The sequence below is a fragment of the Rhinopithecus bieti genome, unplaced genomic scaffold (assembly GCF_001698545.2).
Source record: "Rhinopithecus bieti isolate Rb0 unplaced genomic scaffold, ASM169854v2 scaffold_16234, whole genome shotgun sequence".
NCBI classification, from domain to species: domain Eukaryota; kingdom Metazoa; phylum Chordata; class Mammalia; order Primates; family Cercopithecidae; genus Rhinopithecus; species Rhinopithecus bieti.
In genome coordinates this window covers 951,396-965,956 of record NW_016808946.1, presented here as the reverse complement: position 1 = coordinate 965,956, position 14,561 = coordinate 951,396, and the positions used below count along the sequence as shown (strand labels likewise).

The window sequence follows — 14,561 nt, the reverse complement described above, 5'->3', positions numbered from 1 at the left end:
TTTTTTTTTTTTTTGAGACAGAGTCTCGCTCTGTCACCCAGGCTGGAGGGCAGTGGCGGGATCTCAGCTCACTGCAAGCTCCGCCCCCAGGTTCACGCCATTCTCCTGCTCAGCCTCTGGAGTAGCTGGGACTACAGGCGCCCACCATCACGCCCGGCTAATTTTTTGTATTTTTTTTAGTAGAGACGGGGTTTCACCGTGTTAGCCAGGATGGTCTCGATCTCCTGACCTCGTGATCCGCCCGTCTCGGCCTCCCAAAGTGCTGGGATTACAGGCGCGAGCCACCGCGCCTGGTGTTTTTGGTGTATTTTTTGACATTCGTCACACGTAGAATTTAAGAAGACAACTGAGGGCCGGGTGTGGTGGCTCACGCCTGGAATCCCAGCACTTCAGGAGGCTGAGGTGGGCGGATCACGAGGTCAGGAAATTGAGACCATCCTGGCTAACATGAAGAAACCACGTCTCTACGAAAAACACAAAAAATTAGCCGGGCGTGGTGATGTGCGCCTGAAACCCCAGCTACTCAGGAGGCTCAGGCAGGAGAAAGGTGTGAACCCAGGAGGCGGAGCTTGCAGTGAGCGGAGATACACCACTGCACTCCAGCCTGGGCAACAGAGTGAGACTCCATCTCAATAATAAAAAAAAAAGAGGACAACTGAATAAATGAATGAGAGACTGCTTGTTCGCAGGGAATCAGACCAGACTTTGGTTGTTCATTCCAGTAAAAACTCAAATGCGTACCATACGTGAGTGCAGAGTAGCTGGAGTAAACATACTTTCAGGAGCCAGACTTTGTGGGTTTAAGTCCCAGCTTTGGCACTTACGGCATGATCCTGGACAAGTTACTTAACCTCTCTGAGCCTTGGGTTCATCATCTATAAAACAGAACTAATAATAGTGCCTACTTTACAGGATTATTATGAGATTAAATACTATATATGAAAAGCACTTAGGCCAGACATGGTGGCTCACGCCTGTAATCCCAGCACTTTAGGAGGCCGAGGCAGGTAGATCATTAGGTTAGGAGTTCCACACCAGGCTGGCCAAGATGGTGAAACCCCGTCTCTACTAAAAATACAAAAATTAGCCAGGCACAGTGGCCAGCACCTGTAATCCCAGCTACTCAGGAGACTAAGGCAGAGAATTGCTTGAACCCGGGAGGCGGAGGTTGCAGTGAGCCAAGATTGTACCACTCTACTCCAGCCTGGGCGACAGAGTGAGACTAGTCTCAAAAAAAAGAAAAAAGAAAAGCACTTAGGGCTGGGTGCGTGGTTCACGCCTCTAATCCCAGCACTTTGGGAGGCCAAGGCAGGCAGATCACGAGGTCAGGAGTTTGAGACCAGCCCGGTCAACATAGTGAAACCACGTCTCTGCTAAAAATACAAAAATTAGCTGGACATGGTGGTGCACGCCTATAATCCCAACTACTCGGGAGGCTGAGACAGGAGAATCACTTGAACCTGGGAGGCAGAGGTTTCAGTGAGCCGAGATCACACCACTGCACTCCAGCCTGGTTAACAGAGTGAGACCCTGCTACAAAAAAAAAAAAAAAAAAAGAAAAGAAAAGAAAAGAAAACTTAGAACAGAATCAGGCACATGATGAGTGTTCTATTAGTGCTAGAAGTGATGATTGTTATTCTAGTTATTACCTACCAGGAGTTCTGCTCAGCTCTGGAGCCATACCTACTTGAGATGCAGGGACAGATATACTTTCCTTATGGTTATTTGTCATTTGCCAAATATTTTATTCTTTTCAGCCTGTGACATTCTGGCCATTGATAAGTCCCTGACACCAGTCACCCTGGTCCTGGCAGAGGATGGCACCATAGTGGATGATGACGATTACTTTCTGTGTCTACCTTCCAATACCAAGTTTGTGGCGTTGGCCAATAATGAGAAATGGGCATACAACAATTCAGGTGAGAAACTCTAGCCATATAGAAAACAGCCTATGCAGTACAGCATCCGTCATGATTACTTTCACTACACAGTTGCCATTTGTCTGGCTTTTTTTTTTTTTTTGAGACGGAGTCTCGCTCTGTCACCCAGGCTGGAGTGCAGTGGCCAGATCTCAGCTCACTGCAAGCTCCGCCTCCCGGGTTTACGCAATTCTCCTGCCTCAACCTCCCGAGTAGCTAGGACTACAGGCGCCCGCTAGTTTTTTGTATTTTTTAGTAGAGACGGGGTTTCACCGTGTTAGCCAGGATGGTCTCGATCTCCTGACCTCGTGATCCGCCCGTCTTGGCCTCCCAAAGTGCTGGGATTACAGGCTTGAGCCACCGCGCCCGGCCATTTGTCTGGCTTTTTAAGCATTTGTTCAACAAACATTTACTGAGCATTTTCTATGTGCTAGACATGGTGCTGAGTCCTGGGGATAAAGATGAATGAGGCCAGGCATGGTGGGCAGGTCACCTGAGGTCAGAAGTTTGAGACCAGCCTGGCCAACATGGCGAAAGCCCATCTCTACTGAAAATACAAAAACTAGCTGAGCATGGTGGCAGGCACCTGTAATCCTAGCTACTTGGGAGGCTGAGGCTGGAGAATTGCTTGAACCTGGGAGGTGGAGGTTGCAGTGAGCTGAGATGGTGCTGCTGCACTCCATCCTGGGCGACAGAGCAAGACTGTGTCTCAAAAAAAAATAGATGAATGAGACATGGGCCCAGTTCTCAACTAAGTCATGGACAGACAGTAACTAAAATGCAGCCTGGCAGGGAGCTCAGTGCTGCAGGCTGCAGTCCGGCTGTTTAGGTCTGGATCCTGGCTCTACCATTTACTAGCCAGGTGACCTTGTGCAAATTACATAACCTCTCAGTGCCTCGTTGACATCATAATTATAGAACCTGTCCCCTAAGATTGTTGTAAAGAAAATATAGTACATATCAAACCAGGGTTTCTCAATGATACTGTTGACATTTGGGGCTGGAGTTGTGAAGAGGATGCTTTTTGTATTGTAGGATGTTTAGCAGCATCCTAGATATTAGGAACTTCCCCCCACAACTATGATAACCAAGAATAAATAACTCCAGATATTGTCAGATGTCTCCTGGGGGGCAAAATCACTCCCACTTGAGAACCACTGATATGAAGCGTTTAGATCTTACCTGGCGCATAGTTAAGGACTCAATAAATGTTACCTGTCACTGTCATCATCATCATCACAGGAGATATAAAGGGGACTAACATTGGTGACCAAGGATCAACAAGTGTCTTGAGGCCGGGCGCGGTGGCTCAAGCCTGTAATCCCAGCACTTTGGGAGGCCGAGACGGGCGGATCATGAGGTCAGGAGATCGAGACTATCCTGGCTAACACGGTGAAACCCCGTCTCTACTAAAATACAAAAAATTAGCTGGGCGAGGTGGTGGGCGCCTGTAGTCCCAGCTACTCGGGAGGCTGAGGCAGGAGAATGGTGTAAACCCAGGAGGCGGAGCTTGCAGTGAGCTGAGTTCCCGCCATGGCACTCCAGCCTGGGTGACAGAGCGAGACTCCGTCTCAAAAAAAAAAAAAGTGTCTTGAGAGGGGATTACTTTTGGGGAGGGACTTAAAAAAACGTGTCTTGAAGTGTGCCACAAAATTGAGGAAAGTATCCTACAGCAGTGGCCCTACCAGCCACCTTTGTACTCAGGCCTAAGGGACAGCAATCGATGGCTACAGCTCCCCCAGTTAAAGAAGGGACCAGGCCAGGTGCGGTGGCTCAAGCCTGTAATCCCAGCACTTTGGGAGGCCAAGACGGGCGGATCATGAGGTCAGGAGATCGAGACCATCCTGGCTAACACAGTGAAACCCCATCTCTACTAAAACATACAAAAAATTAGCCGGGCATGGTGGCAGGCGCCTGTAGTCCCAGCTACTCGGGAGGCTGAGGCAGGAGAATGGTGTGAACCCGGGAGGTGGAGCTTGCAGTGAGCCAAGATCACACCACTGCACTCCAGTCTGGGCGACCGTCTCAAAAAAAAAAGGGCAGGCACGGTGGCTCACGCCTGTAATCCCAGCACTTTGGGAGGCCGAGGCGGGCGGATCACCTTAGGTCATGAGTTCAAGACCAGCCTGACCAACATGGAGAAACCCCATCTCTACTAAAAATACAAAATTAGCCGGGCATGGTAGCACATGCCTATAATCTCAGCTACTCGGGAGGCTGAAGCAGGAGAATCGCTTGAACCCAGTAGGCGGAGGTTGTGGTAAGCCGAGATCGCGCCATTGCACTCCAGCCTGGGCAACAGGAGTGAAACTCTGTCCCAAAAAAAAAGAAGGGACCAAGCACCAGAGAAATGCTGGCAAAAATGACTGTTTTTGTTTACGAAAACAGGACACACCTGATGCACAGAAACCAAAAGGAGAAGTGTGATGGGATTCTGTGTATGTGTGACCATACATTGGGTTTAAATGGCTTCTTTCTATGGAAGAATACAGAGCCATTGCACACAGAAATAAAGATGAAAGAGGGTCAGGCACGATGGCTCACACCTGTAATCCCAGCACTTTGGGAGACCGAAGCAGGCGGATCACTTGAAATCAGGAGTTTGAGACCAGCATGGCCAACATGGAGAAACTCCGTCTCTACTAAAAATACCAGAATTAGCTGGGCATGGTGGTGGGCACCTGTAATCCCAGCTACTTGGAAGGCTGAGGCAGGAGAATCGCTTGAACCCGGGAGGTGGAGGTTGCAGTGAGCCAAGATCGTGCCACTGCACTCCAGCCTGGGCAACAGAGTGAGCCTGTCTCAAAAAAAAAAAAAAAAGATGAAAGAAGAGGGAAAATCAAGGTCCTAGATGGAGATTGGCCCTCCTGTGAATCCTTGAGATAAGATGCTTCTTTCCCATTGAAATTAATCTAGATCCTCAAGAGGTCTGTGTGTGCTTGGAGAGGAGGTGAAAACAGCACTTCAGGTTGTTCTGTGACTGGCATTTTCTCCCATGTGTCAGATGGAGGTACAGCTTGGATTTCCCAAGAGTCCTTTGATGTAGATGAAACAGACCGGGGAGCAGGGCTGAAGTGGAAGAATGTGGCCAGGCAGCTGAAAGAAGATCTGTCTAGCATCATCCTCCTATCAGAGGAAGACCTCCAGGTAAGCCTCCTCTACAATCTGCTGCAATGCTCATCTGGCCTCTGTCCCCCGCCCAGCACCTTCTTAGCTTCCATACTTGCCATAACAATTTCTTTGTTTTAATCTTGATTTTTAAATAATTCTTAAATTACAACTAAGATTTTACATCTTTTCATTCTCACCTAGAGTGATTTTTCAACCCTCATCACGAAGCAGAATTACCTGCGGATTTTTTTTCTTTTTTTTTTTTTGAGACACGGTCTTACTCTGTCGCCCAGGCTGGAGTGCAGTGGTGCAATCTCAGCTCACTGCAACCTCCACCTTCCGGGTTCAAGTGATTCTCATCATCCCGGGTAGCTGGAATTACAGGTGCACACCAACACGCCCAGCTAATTTTGATATTTTTAGTAGAGATGGGGTTTCATCATGTTGGCCAGGCTGGTCTTCAACTCCTCATCTCAAGTGATCCACCTGCCTCAGCCTCCTAAACTGCTGGGATTACAAGCGTGAGCCACCATGCCTGGCCAAATTTTTTTTTTTTAATGCAAATGCCTGGGATCCACCCTAAACCTAGTTAGGTGGACACTGGGGTCAGGGATGCCCTGCTAGAGAATGTAGCATTGTAGTAGCTGGCTTCACATCCCAGCGCTATCACCACGACTTTGAGCCAGCAGCTTAGCTTCTCTCCTTGTGTTTTCTCTCTAGTAAGACTGGGATAGGCCGGGCGCGGTGGCTTACACCTGTAATCTCAGCACTTTGGGAGGCCGAGGTGGGCGGATCACGAGGTCAGGAGATCAAGACCATGCTGGCTAACACAGTGAAACCCCGTCTCTACTAAAAATACAAAAAATTAGCCGGGCGTGGTGGCGGGCACCTATAGTCCCAGCTACTCAGGAGGCTGAGGCAGGAGAATAGCATGGACCCAGGAGGCAGAGCTTGCAGTGAGCTGAGATTGCACCACTGCACTCCAGCCCGGGTGACAGAGTGAGACTCCGTCTCAAAAAAAAAAAAAAGAAAGAAACAAGATCGGGATAAAAAAAGTATGTTTTCCTTCAAAGAAAATTTCTCTTTGAGACAGGGTCTTGCTCTGTCACCCAGTGCAGTGGCATGATCATAGCTCACTGCATCCTCGACCTCCTGGCCTCAAGCCATCCTCCCACCTCAGACTCTCGGGCAGCTGAGACTGTAGGTTTCAACCACCAAACTGGGCTGTTTTTTCTTTTCATTTTTGTAGGCCAGGTGCAGTGGCTCATACCTGTAATCCTAGCACTTTGGGAGGCCAAGGTGAGCAGATTGCCTGAGTTCAGGAGTTGGATGTGGTAAAACCCAACTCTACAAAAATTAGCTGGGTGTGGTGGCGTGTGCCTGTAGTTCCAGCTACTCAGGAAACTGAGGTGGGAGGATCACTTGAGCCCAGGTGGTCAAGGCTTCAGTGAGCCATGACTATACCACACCAACCTGGGCAACAGAGCAAGACTCTCAAAGAAAAAAATAGTAAGGCCCAGCACGGTGGCTCACACCTATAATCCCAGAACTTTAGGAGGCCGAGGTAGGCAGATCACGACGTCAAAAGATCAAGATCATCCTGGCAAACATGGTGCCAAAAGATCAAGACTATTCTGGCAAACATGGTGAAACCCTGTCTTTACTAAAAATAGAGCCAGACGCAGTGGCTCATGCCTGTAATCCCAGCACTTTGGGAGGCCGAGGTAGGTGGATCATAAGGTCAGGAGTTCAAGAGCAACCTGGCCAAGATGGTGAAACCCAGTCTCTACTAAAAATATAAAAATTAGCCAGGCATGGTGGCGAGCACCTGTAATCCCAGCTACTCGGGAGGCTGAGGCAGGAGAATCACTTGACCTGGGAGGCGGAGGTAGCAGTGAGCAGAGATCACACCACTGCCTTTTAGCCTGGGAGACAGAGCAAGACTCCATCTCAAAAAACAAAAACATACAAAACTTAGCTGGGTGTGGTGGCGTGTGCCTGTAGTCCCAGCTACTCGGGAGGCTGAGGCAAGAGAATAGTTTGAACCCAGAGGCGGAGGTTGCAGTGAGCTGAGATCACATCATTGCACTCCAGCCTGGTGACAGAGCAAGACTCCATCTCAAAAAAATTAATTAATTAATTTTTTATAGAGATGAGGTCTTCACATGTTGCCTAGGCTGGTCTTGAACTGGGCTCAGGCAATCCTCCCACCTTGGCCTCCCAAAGTGCTGGGATTATTGACATGAGCCTCTGCGCTTGGCCCCAAAAATGTTGATTGAGCCCCATCCTGTGCCTGTCATGGTTCTATGCACTGGGCGTGCAGCGGCGAACAAGCCACACAGTCCCTGCTCTAATGGTGCTTGTATTCTGATGAAGGGAGGCAGAAAACAACAGGAAAGCATATCAGACGGTGGTATGCGGAGAGTAATGGGGGCTACTCTAGATTGGAACATGGAGGAAGTCCTCTTTGAGGAAATGATATCTTGGTGTTGTTTTACTTTGGTTTGGTTTGGTTTGAGACAGGGTCTAGCTCTGTTATCCAGGCCGGAGTGCAGTAGTGTGATCTCAGCTCACTGCAACCTCTGCCTGCTGGGCTCAAGCAATCCTCCCACCTCAGCCTCCCAAGTAGCTGGGACCACAAGCGTACTCTACCATGCCCGGCTAATTTTTATATTTTTGGTAAAGGCAGGGTTTCAACATGTTGCCCAGGCTGGTCTTAAACTCCTGGGCTCAAGCAATCCTCCTGCCTCAGCCTACCAGAGTGCTGGGATTATAGGTGTAAGCCACTACACCTGACCCTTCTTCCCAATTTTAACACTAGAAGAAAATTGGAAAAATCACATGCTTTTCTCTTGACTCTGAGCCAACCATCATAGTAAGTAACTTTGGGAAATGGATTCAGTGAGTTCTGAAATGGATGTATTTGAGAGGTAGAACACCATGTTTAGAAAGTCCTTGTAGGCCGGGCACGGTGGCTCACACCTGTAATCCTAGCACTTTGGGAGGCCAAGGTGGGTGGATCACCTGAGGTCAGGAGTTTGAGACCAGCCTGGCCAACATGGCAAAACCCCGACTTCACTAAAAATACAAAAATTAGCTGGGCTTGGTGGCACAACACCTGTAATCCCAGCTACTAGGAAGGCTGAGGCAGGAAAATTGCTTGAACCCGGGAGGCGGAGGTTGCAGTGAGCCAAGATCGCGCCATCTCCCTCCAGCCTGGGCAACAGAGCAGACTCATCTCAAAAACAAGAAAGTCCTTGTAGATTTCTCAGCGTCTGTTTGTTTTTTAGATGCTTGTTGACGCTCCCTGCGCAGACCTGGCTCAGGAACTACGCCAGAGTTGTGCCACCGTCCAGCAGCTGCAGCACACACTCCAACAAGTGCTTGACCAAAGAGAGGAAGTGCGTCAGTCCAAGCAGCTCCTGCAGCTGTACCTCGAGGCTTTGGAGAAAGAGGGCAGCCTCTTGTCAAAGCAGGAAGGTAGGACTCTCTGCAGGCAGAGTTACTCTGAGAATTCAGGATGGAGGCGTCCCTCGGGAGGACACTATTTGTGATGCAGCCAGAGCCACTGAAGCCACAGCTGCTGGGATGCGGGAAGGGCACGTTTCTCTCTTGCCCAGCCAATTATTGTGGCGAGTTGGTCATGTGGCTGCATGGTCACACCACATCTGATCTCTGTCTCCTGTCTCCTTTTTAGAGTCCAAAGCTGCCTTGGGTGAGGAGGCAGATGCAGTAGACACGGGTATCAGCAGAGAGACCTCCTCGGACGTCACGCTGGCGAGCCACATCCTTACTGCACTGAGGGAGAAGCCGGCTCCAGAGCTGAGCTTATCTAGTCAGGATTTGGAGGTGGGCGGAAACCAGGGTCACTGAGCTACAGAGAAGGACATGCCCTGGGATGTAGTATTACCGTGCAGAGACGTGTGGACCCTTTTGTTCACCTCTGCGGACTGTGAATCCTAGCTGCCAATTTGCCTATTCTATGCCCCAGCATTTGCAAAAACCTCATTAGTCTAAATCAAAATAGCTTTAAAGAAAAATGCATACACTTTTCAGATCATCCGACAGACTCTGGTCCAAGGTTGGTAATGAAATGACTGCTTCTGACAGGGAGGAATAGCGGGGCCCGGTCTTCTGAGGTGGCTTCTGGTTCTTTCCGTGGTTAAAGAAGATCCATAGTCCATCCTGAGGTCTGTCAATGTCACAGGAAAAGGCAAACTTGAGGGATCGTCACCTGCTGGCTAAGAACAGGGAACTAAAAGCTTGAGGAAGGGGACCCGCCAGGGTGGGTGCTACTTCTGATTCTTTGTCCTTGTCCCTGTCACAAGTACCTCCCTATTGTAGATAGAAGGGAAGGAAGCGGTTGACTTGAGCTCGGTTAAATTTCCTGAAGGTGGAGGACCTTAGAGTTGCTCCAAGTAAACTTTCCAAGGACTGCTTCCTGTTGGTGTTGTAAGAAAAGGCCCATGCTTGGCCAGGCACAGTGGCTCACGCCTATTAATGCCAGCACTTTAGGAGGCCGAGGCAGGTGGATCACCTGAGGTCAGGAGTTCGAGAACAGCCTGACCAACATGGTGAAACCCCGTCTTTACTAAAAATACAAATATTAGCCTGGCGTGGTGGCAGGAGCTGGGGCAAGAGAATCACTTGAACCCAGGAGGTAGAGATTGCGGTGAGCCAAGATCGCACCACTGCACTCCAGCCTGGGTGACAAGAGTGAAAACTCATCTTAAAAAAGCCCATGACAGCCGGGCGCGGTGGCTCACGCCTGTAATCCCAACACTTTGGGAGGCCGAGACGGGTGGATCATGAGGTCAGGAGATCGAGACCATCCTGGCGAACATAGTGAGACCCTGTCTCTACTAGAAAAAATACAAAAAAATTAGCCAGGCATGGTGGCCAGTGCCTGTAGTCCCAGCTACTTGGGAGGCTGAGGCAGGAGAACGGCATGAACCCGGAAGGCAGAGCTTGCAGTGAGCGGAAATTGCACCACTCTACTCCAGCCTGGGTAACAGAGTGAGACTCTGTCTAAAAAAAAAAAAAGCTCATGGCAATTGATGGTAAAGGAAACCCGGCATTTCAGTGTAAAGAGGTAACATAAACAGATACTGCCTCATCGCACTCCCCAAAAGAGAGTCAGGAGAGCAGCAGGAGAGGTGCACAGAAGGCCCAGTTCTCAGGGGTTCTTATTCTTGCTACAGTTGGTTACCAGGGAAGACCCCAAAGCACTGGCTGTTACTTTGAACTGGGACGTAAGGAAGACGGAGACTGTTCAAGAGGCCTGTGAGCGGGAGCTCGCCCTGCGCCTGCAGCAGATACAGAGCTTGCATTCCCTCCGGAGCATCGCGGCAAGGAAGGCCTCACCACCTGGAGAACGTCAGAATCCTAAGCGAGCCAAACAGGATCCCACATAGCAGCAGCAGGAAGTGTGCCAAGGAAGCTCTGTGGCGTTGTTATTGGTAGACACCCTCAGCCTCATCATTTGACTACCTATGTACTACTCTACCCCCTGCCTTAGAGCACCTTCCAGAAAAGCTATTCCAAGTCTCAACATATGCCCTTCCACCAATTTTTTTTTTTTTTTTTTTTTTAGCCCCACCAGCTTCAGGACTTCTGCCAATTTTCAGTGATATAGCTGCATCAACAATATCCCACCTCCTCTAATTACATATTATGTTCTCTGTTCAAAAGTAATTGGCAGTGATTGGCCAGGCACGGTGACTCACCCCTGTAATCCCAACACTTTGGGAAGTGGAGGCTGGCAGGTTCACGAGGTCAGGAGATAGAGACCATCCTGGCTAACACGGTGAAACCCCATCTCTACTAAACATACAAAAAAATTAGCCTGGCATGGTGGTGGGCGCCTGTAGTCCCAGCTACTCGGGAGGCTGAGGCAGGAGAGTCCCTTGAACCAGGAGGCAGAGCTTGCAGTGAGCCGAGATTACGCCACTGCACTCCAGCCTGGTGACAGAGTGACACTCCATCTCCAAAAAAAAAAAAAAAAAGGCCAGGCACCATAGTGCCTCACACCTTTAATCCTAGCACTTTGGAGGCTGATGTGGGCGAATCATCTGAGGTCAGGAGTTCGAGACCAACCTGGCCAATATGGTGAAACCCCAGCTACTTGGGAGGCAGAGGTTGCAGTGAGCTGAGAGTGTGTCACTGCACTCCAGCCTGGGCAACAGAGTGAGGCTCCGTATCTCAAAAAAAAAAGTTTTGTTTTTTTGAGACGGAGTCTCACTCTGTGACCTAGTCTGGAGTGCAGTGATGCACTCTCAGCTCACTGCAACCTCCACCTCCCAGGTTCAAGCGATTCTCCTGTTTCCGCCTCCCAAGTAGCTGGGATTACAGGCGTGCGCCACCATGCCCGGCTAATTTTTGTATTTTTAGTGAGGACAGGGTTTTGCTACATTGGCCAGGCTGGTCTCAAACTCCTGACCTCAGGTGATCCACCCGCCTCAGCCTCCCAAAGTGCTGAGATTACAGGCGTAAGCCACCGCCCCTGGCCCAGAAAAAAAAAAAAAAAAACATTTTAATAAAGTAATTGTCAGTTTAGGCAACATAGCAAGACTCTCTCTCTACAAAAAAAATTTTAAGTTAGCCAGGCATAGTCCTAGCTACTCAGGCTGAGGTAAGAGGATCGCTTGAGCCCAGGAGTTGAAGGCTGCAGTGTGAGCTCTGATCATGCCACCACACTCCAGCCTGGATGATAGAGTAAGACCCTACTTTTCTTTTTTTTAAAAAGGTAATTGTCAAGGGCAATGAAAAGAAATGGTCGTATTTGCAAATCATTATCCTTATTCTGAAGATAGCACTGCAGAATTTTAAGCACAGATAGTGGTGAAGATGGGACATTACAGAGTGCTGATTATGGCCACAAACTTGTTTCTCCAGTTAATGAATTGTTTTATTTGTTGGTTTAAAGATCCACATTAAGCTTGTAGACCACAGGAACATATGGAGAGTCCATTTCTAATATCTAATTCAGTATTGTTAAATTATATCTTACCACTATGAAACTCTTCAGTTTTCTAATTGCTTTATCAGCAGGGGGTATAAAAGGTCATTAAAGCAATTTCCGTGTGCTATGACTCCAAGTCTCTGGGTGTGAAGCAGAGCAAGCCTGGTTTGTCCTCCTCCTGTCTCCACACAGACTGGTTCTGCGGGTTTGGTAATCTATAGTACACTCCTTGCAGGGAAAAGGTAATGAGTTATCATGGGCTTACTTGACCATTTTTTATGCATGCTTAGAGGAAAACAGAATGCTATTAAGAGAGTCATTGGCTAGTTATTAAGTAAAGAAATATCACAATAGGCCGGGCGCAGTGACTAACACCTGTAATCCCAGCATTTTGAGAGGCCGAGGCGGGTGGATCACCTGAGGTCAGGAGTTCAAGACATGCCTAGCCAACATGGTGGAACCCCATCCCTACTAAAATTATAAAAAAATTAGCCGGGTGTCATGGTACACGCCTGTAGTCCTAGTTACTTGGAAGGCTGAGGCACGAGAATTGCTCGAACCCAGGAAGTGGAGGTGGAGGTGAGCCGAAATTGTGCCACTGTACTCCAGCCTGGGCAACAGAGTGAGACACTGTCACCAAAAAAAAAAAAAAGAAATATCACTATATGTCACAATAGGCCGGGCGCAGTGGCTCACACCTGTAATCTCAGCACTTTGGGAGGCCAAGGCAGACGGATCACCTGAGGTCAGGAGTTTGAGACCAGCCTGGCCAACGTGACAAAACCCCGTCTACTAAAAATACAAAAATTAGCCAGCCGTGATGGTGGGCACCTGTAATCCCAGCTACCCAGGAGGCTGAGGCATGATAATCACTTGAACCCAGGAGGTGGAGAGTGCAATGAGCTGAGATCCTGCCACTGCACTCCAGTCTGGGCAACAGAGGGAGACTGTCTTAAAAAAAAATTATCACAGTAAGTCCTAGGGTAAAGATAGGGATACAGAAAACAATTAAATAGAAAACAACTGTTTCATTTTCCTGTGATTCAAGGAGGGCTTAGATGTACTCAGCATCCTTTTACTAATGCTCTCCATTAGCTCTCACTAGCCCCAACATTTCCTTTTTTATAGCTTATTTTGTAATGCCTCCTTAATTATCCTTTAATAGAAGCCATCGCTGATAATCTATACTCATACTTACAGAAGCCCCAGTTATCAATGTAATGCCCCAAATGTACTATTTCAGGGCAAAAAGGAAAACAACTTCCAATAACGTGGCGTGTGTTTCACTGTCAGATGCTCGCACTCACACATGGAATCGCTGTGCGTCTGACAGAGGCACACGGAGCACAGGGATTGCCAGCTCAGACACCACCAGCAGCATTGCCCTTGGGAATGGGATTTCCCAGAACAGTAAATGTGTCTGTTCTTGATTTACAAAGTAGCTACATTCGGCCGGGCGTTGGTGGCTCAGCCTGTAATCCCAGCACTTTGGGAGGCCGAGGCGGGGGATCACAAGGTCAGGAGATCGAGACCATCTGGCTAACACGGTGAAACCCTGTTCTACTAACAAATACAAAAATGCCCGGGCGAGGCTGGCGGCGCCTGTAGTTCCGCCAGCTACTCGGGCGCGCTGAGGCAGGAGAATGGCATGAACCGGGAGCGGAGCCTTTGCAGTGGCTGAGATCTGGCCAGTGCACTCAGCTGGGTGACAGAGCGAGGACTCTGTCTCAAAAAAAAAAAGTAGCTACATTCCTAGGAAATCCAGGGTACATTAAAACTCAACCATGTTACCCAGGCTGGTCTCAAACTCCAGGCCTCAAGCAATGCTCCCACATCAGCTTCCCAGAGTTTTGGGATTACAGGCATGAGCCACCACACACAGCCAGAATATTTTCTTTCTGTCAAACACACAGAGCTTTCATTGACTCGTCTGGGCGCTGGTATTGGTATTCAGTACTTAACGTGAATCCACCAAGCGGCTGAACTGGATGGATAACGGAAAATGTCCTGTGGATTTGGGAGTGAGACAAACCGGATTGAGTCTAACCTCTTAGTCTAAGGCTCCAAGCTTGAAAGGGTTAAATGAAGTACTATATTTGTTTTGTTTTGTTTGAGCCTGTTGCCCAGGCTGGAACGTAGTGGCACAGTCTCTGCTCACTGCAACCTCTATCTCCTGGGTTCAAGCGATTCTCTTGCCTCAGCCTCCAGAGTAGCTGGGATTACAGGTGCCCGCCACCACACCCGGCTAAATTTCTTTGTATTTTTAGTAGACACAGGGTTTCACCATGTTGGCTAGGCTGGTCTCAAACTTCTGACCTCAAGTGATCCACCTGCCTTGGCCTCCCAAAGTGCTGGGATTACAGGTGGTGAGCCACCGCGCCTGGCCTAAATGAAGTACCAACCGACCTGGGGAACATAGCAAGACCCCATCTCTATAAAAATTTAAAGACTAAAAATGAGCCGGGTGTAGTGGCACATGCCTGTAATCCTAGCTACTCAGGAGGTCAAGGCAGAAGGATCACTTGAGCCCAGGAGTTTGAGGCTGCAATGAGCTATGAACTTGGTACTGC

General features: G+C 48.9%; 1 protein-coding gene across 2 annotated transcripts in view; it reads left to right on the top strand.

Moving 5' to 3' along the window:
- Positions 1 to 11,017, top strand: part of DFFA (DNA fragmentation factor subunit alpha) — a 12,886-nt gene extending 1,869 nt beyond the window's left edge. The window contains exons 2-6 of one of the 2 annotated variants that reach the window (XM_017887940.1): positions 1,758 to 1,919; positions 4,924 to 5,066; positions 8,321 to 8,510; positions 8,728 to 8,879; positions 10,232 to 11,017. In XM_017887940.1, coding sequence (XP_017743429.1) covers positions 1,758 to 1,919; positions 4,924 to 5,066; positions 8,321 to 8,510; positions 8,728 to 8,879; positions 10,232 to 10,444 — 860 coding nt within the window. In that variant the 3' untranslated portion in view covers positions 10,445 to 11,017. The remainder of the gene's footprint in view (positions 1 to 1,757; positions 1,920 to 4,923; positions 5,067 to 8,320; positions 8,511 to 8,727; positions 8,880 to 10,231) is intronic. The other variant, XM_017887942.1, reaches the window with a different exon arrangement.
- Positions 11,018 to 14,561: the final 3,544 nt, after the last annotated feature.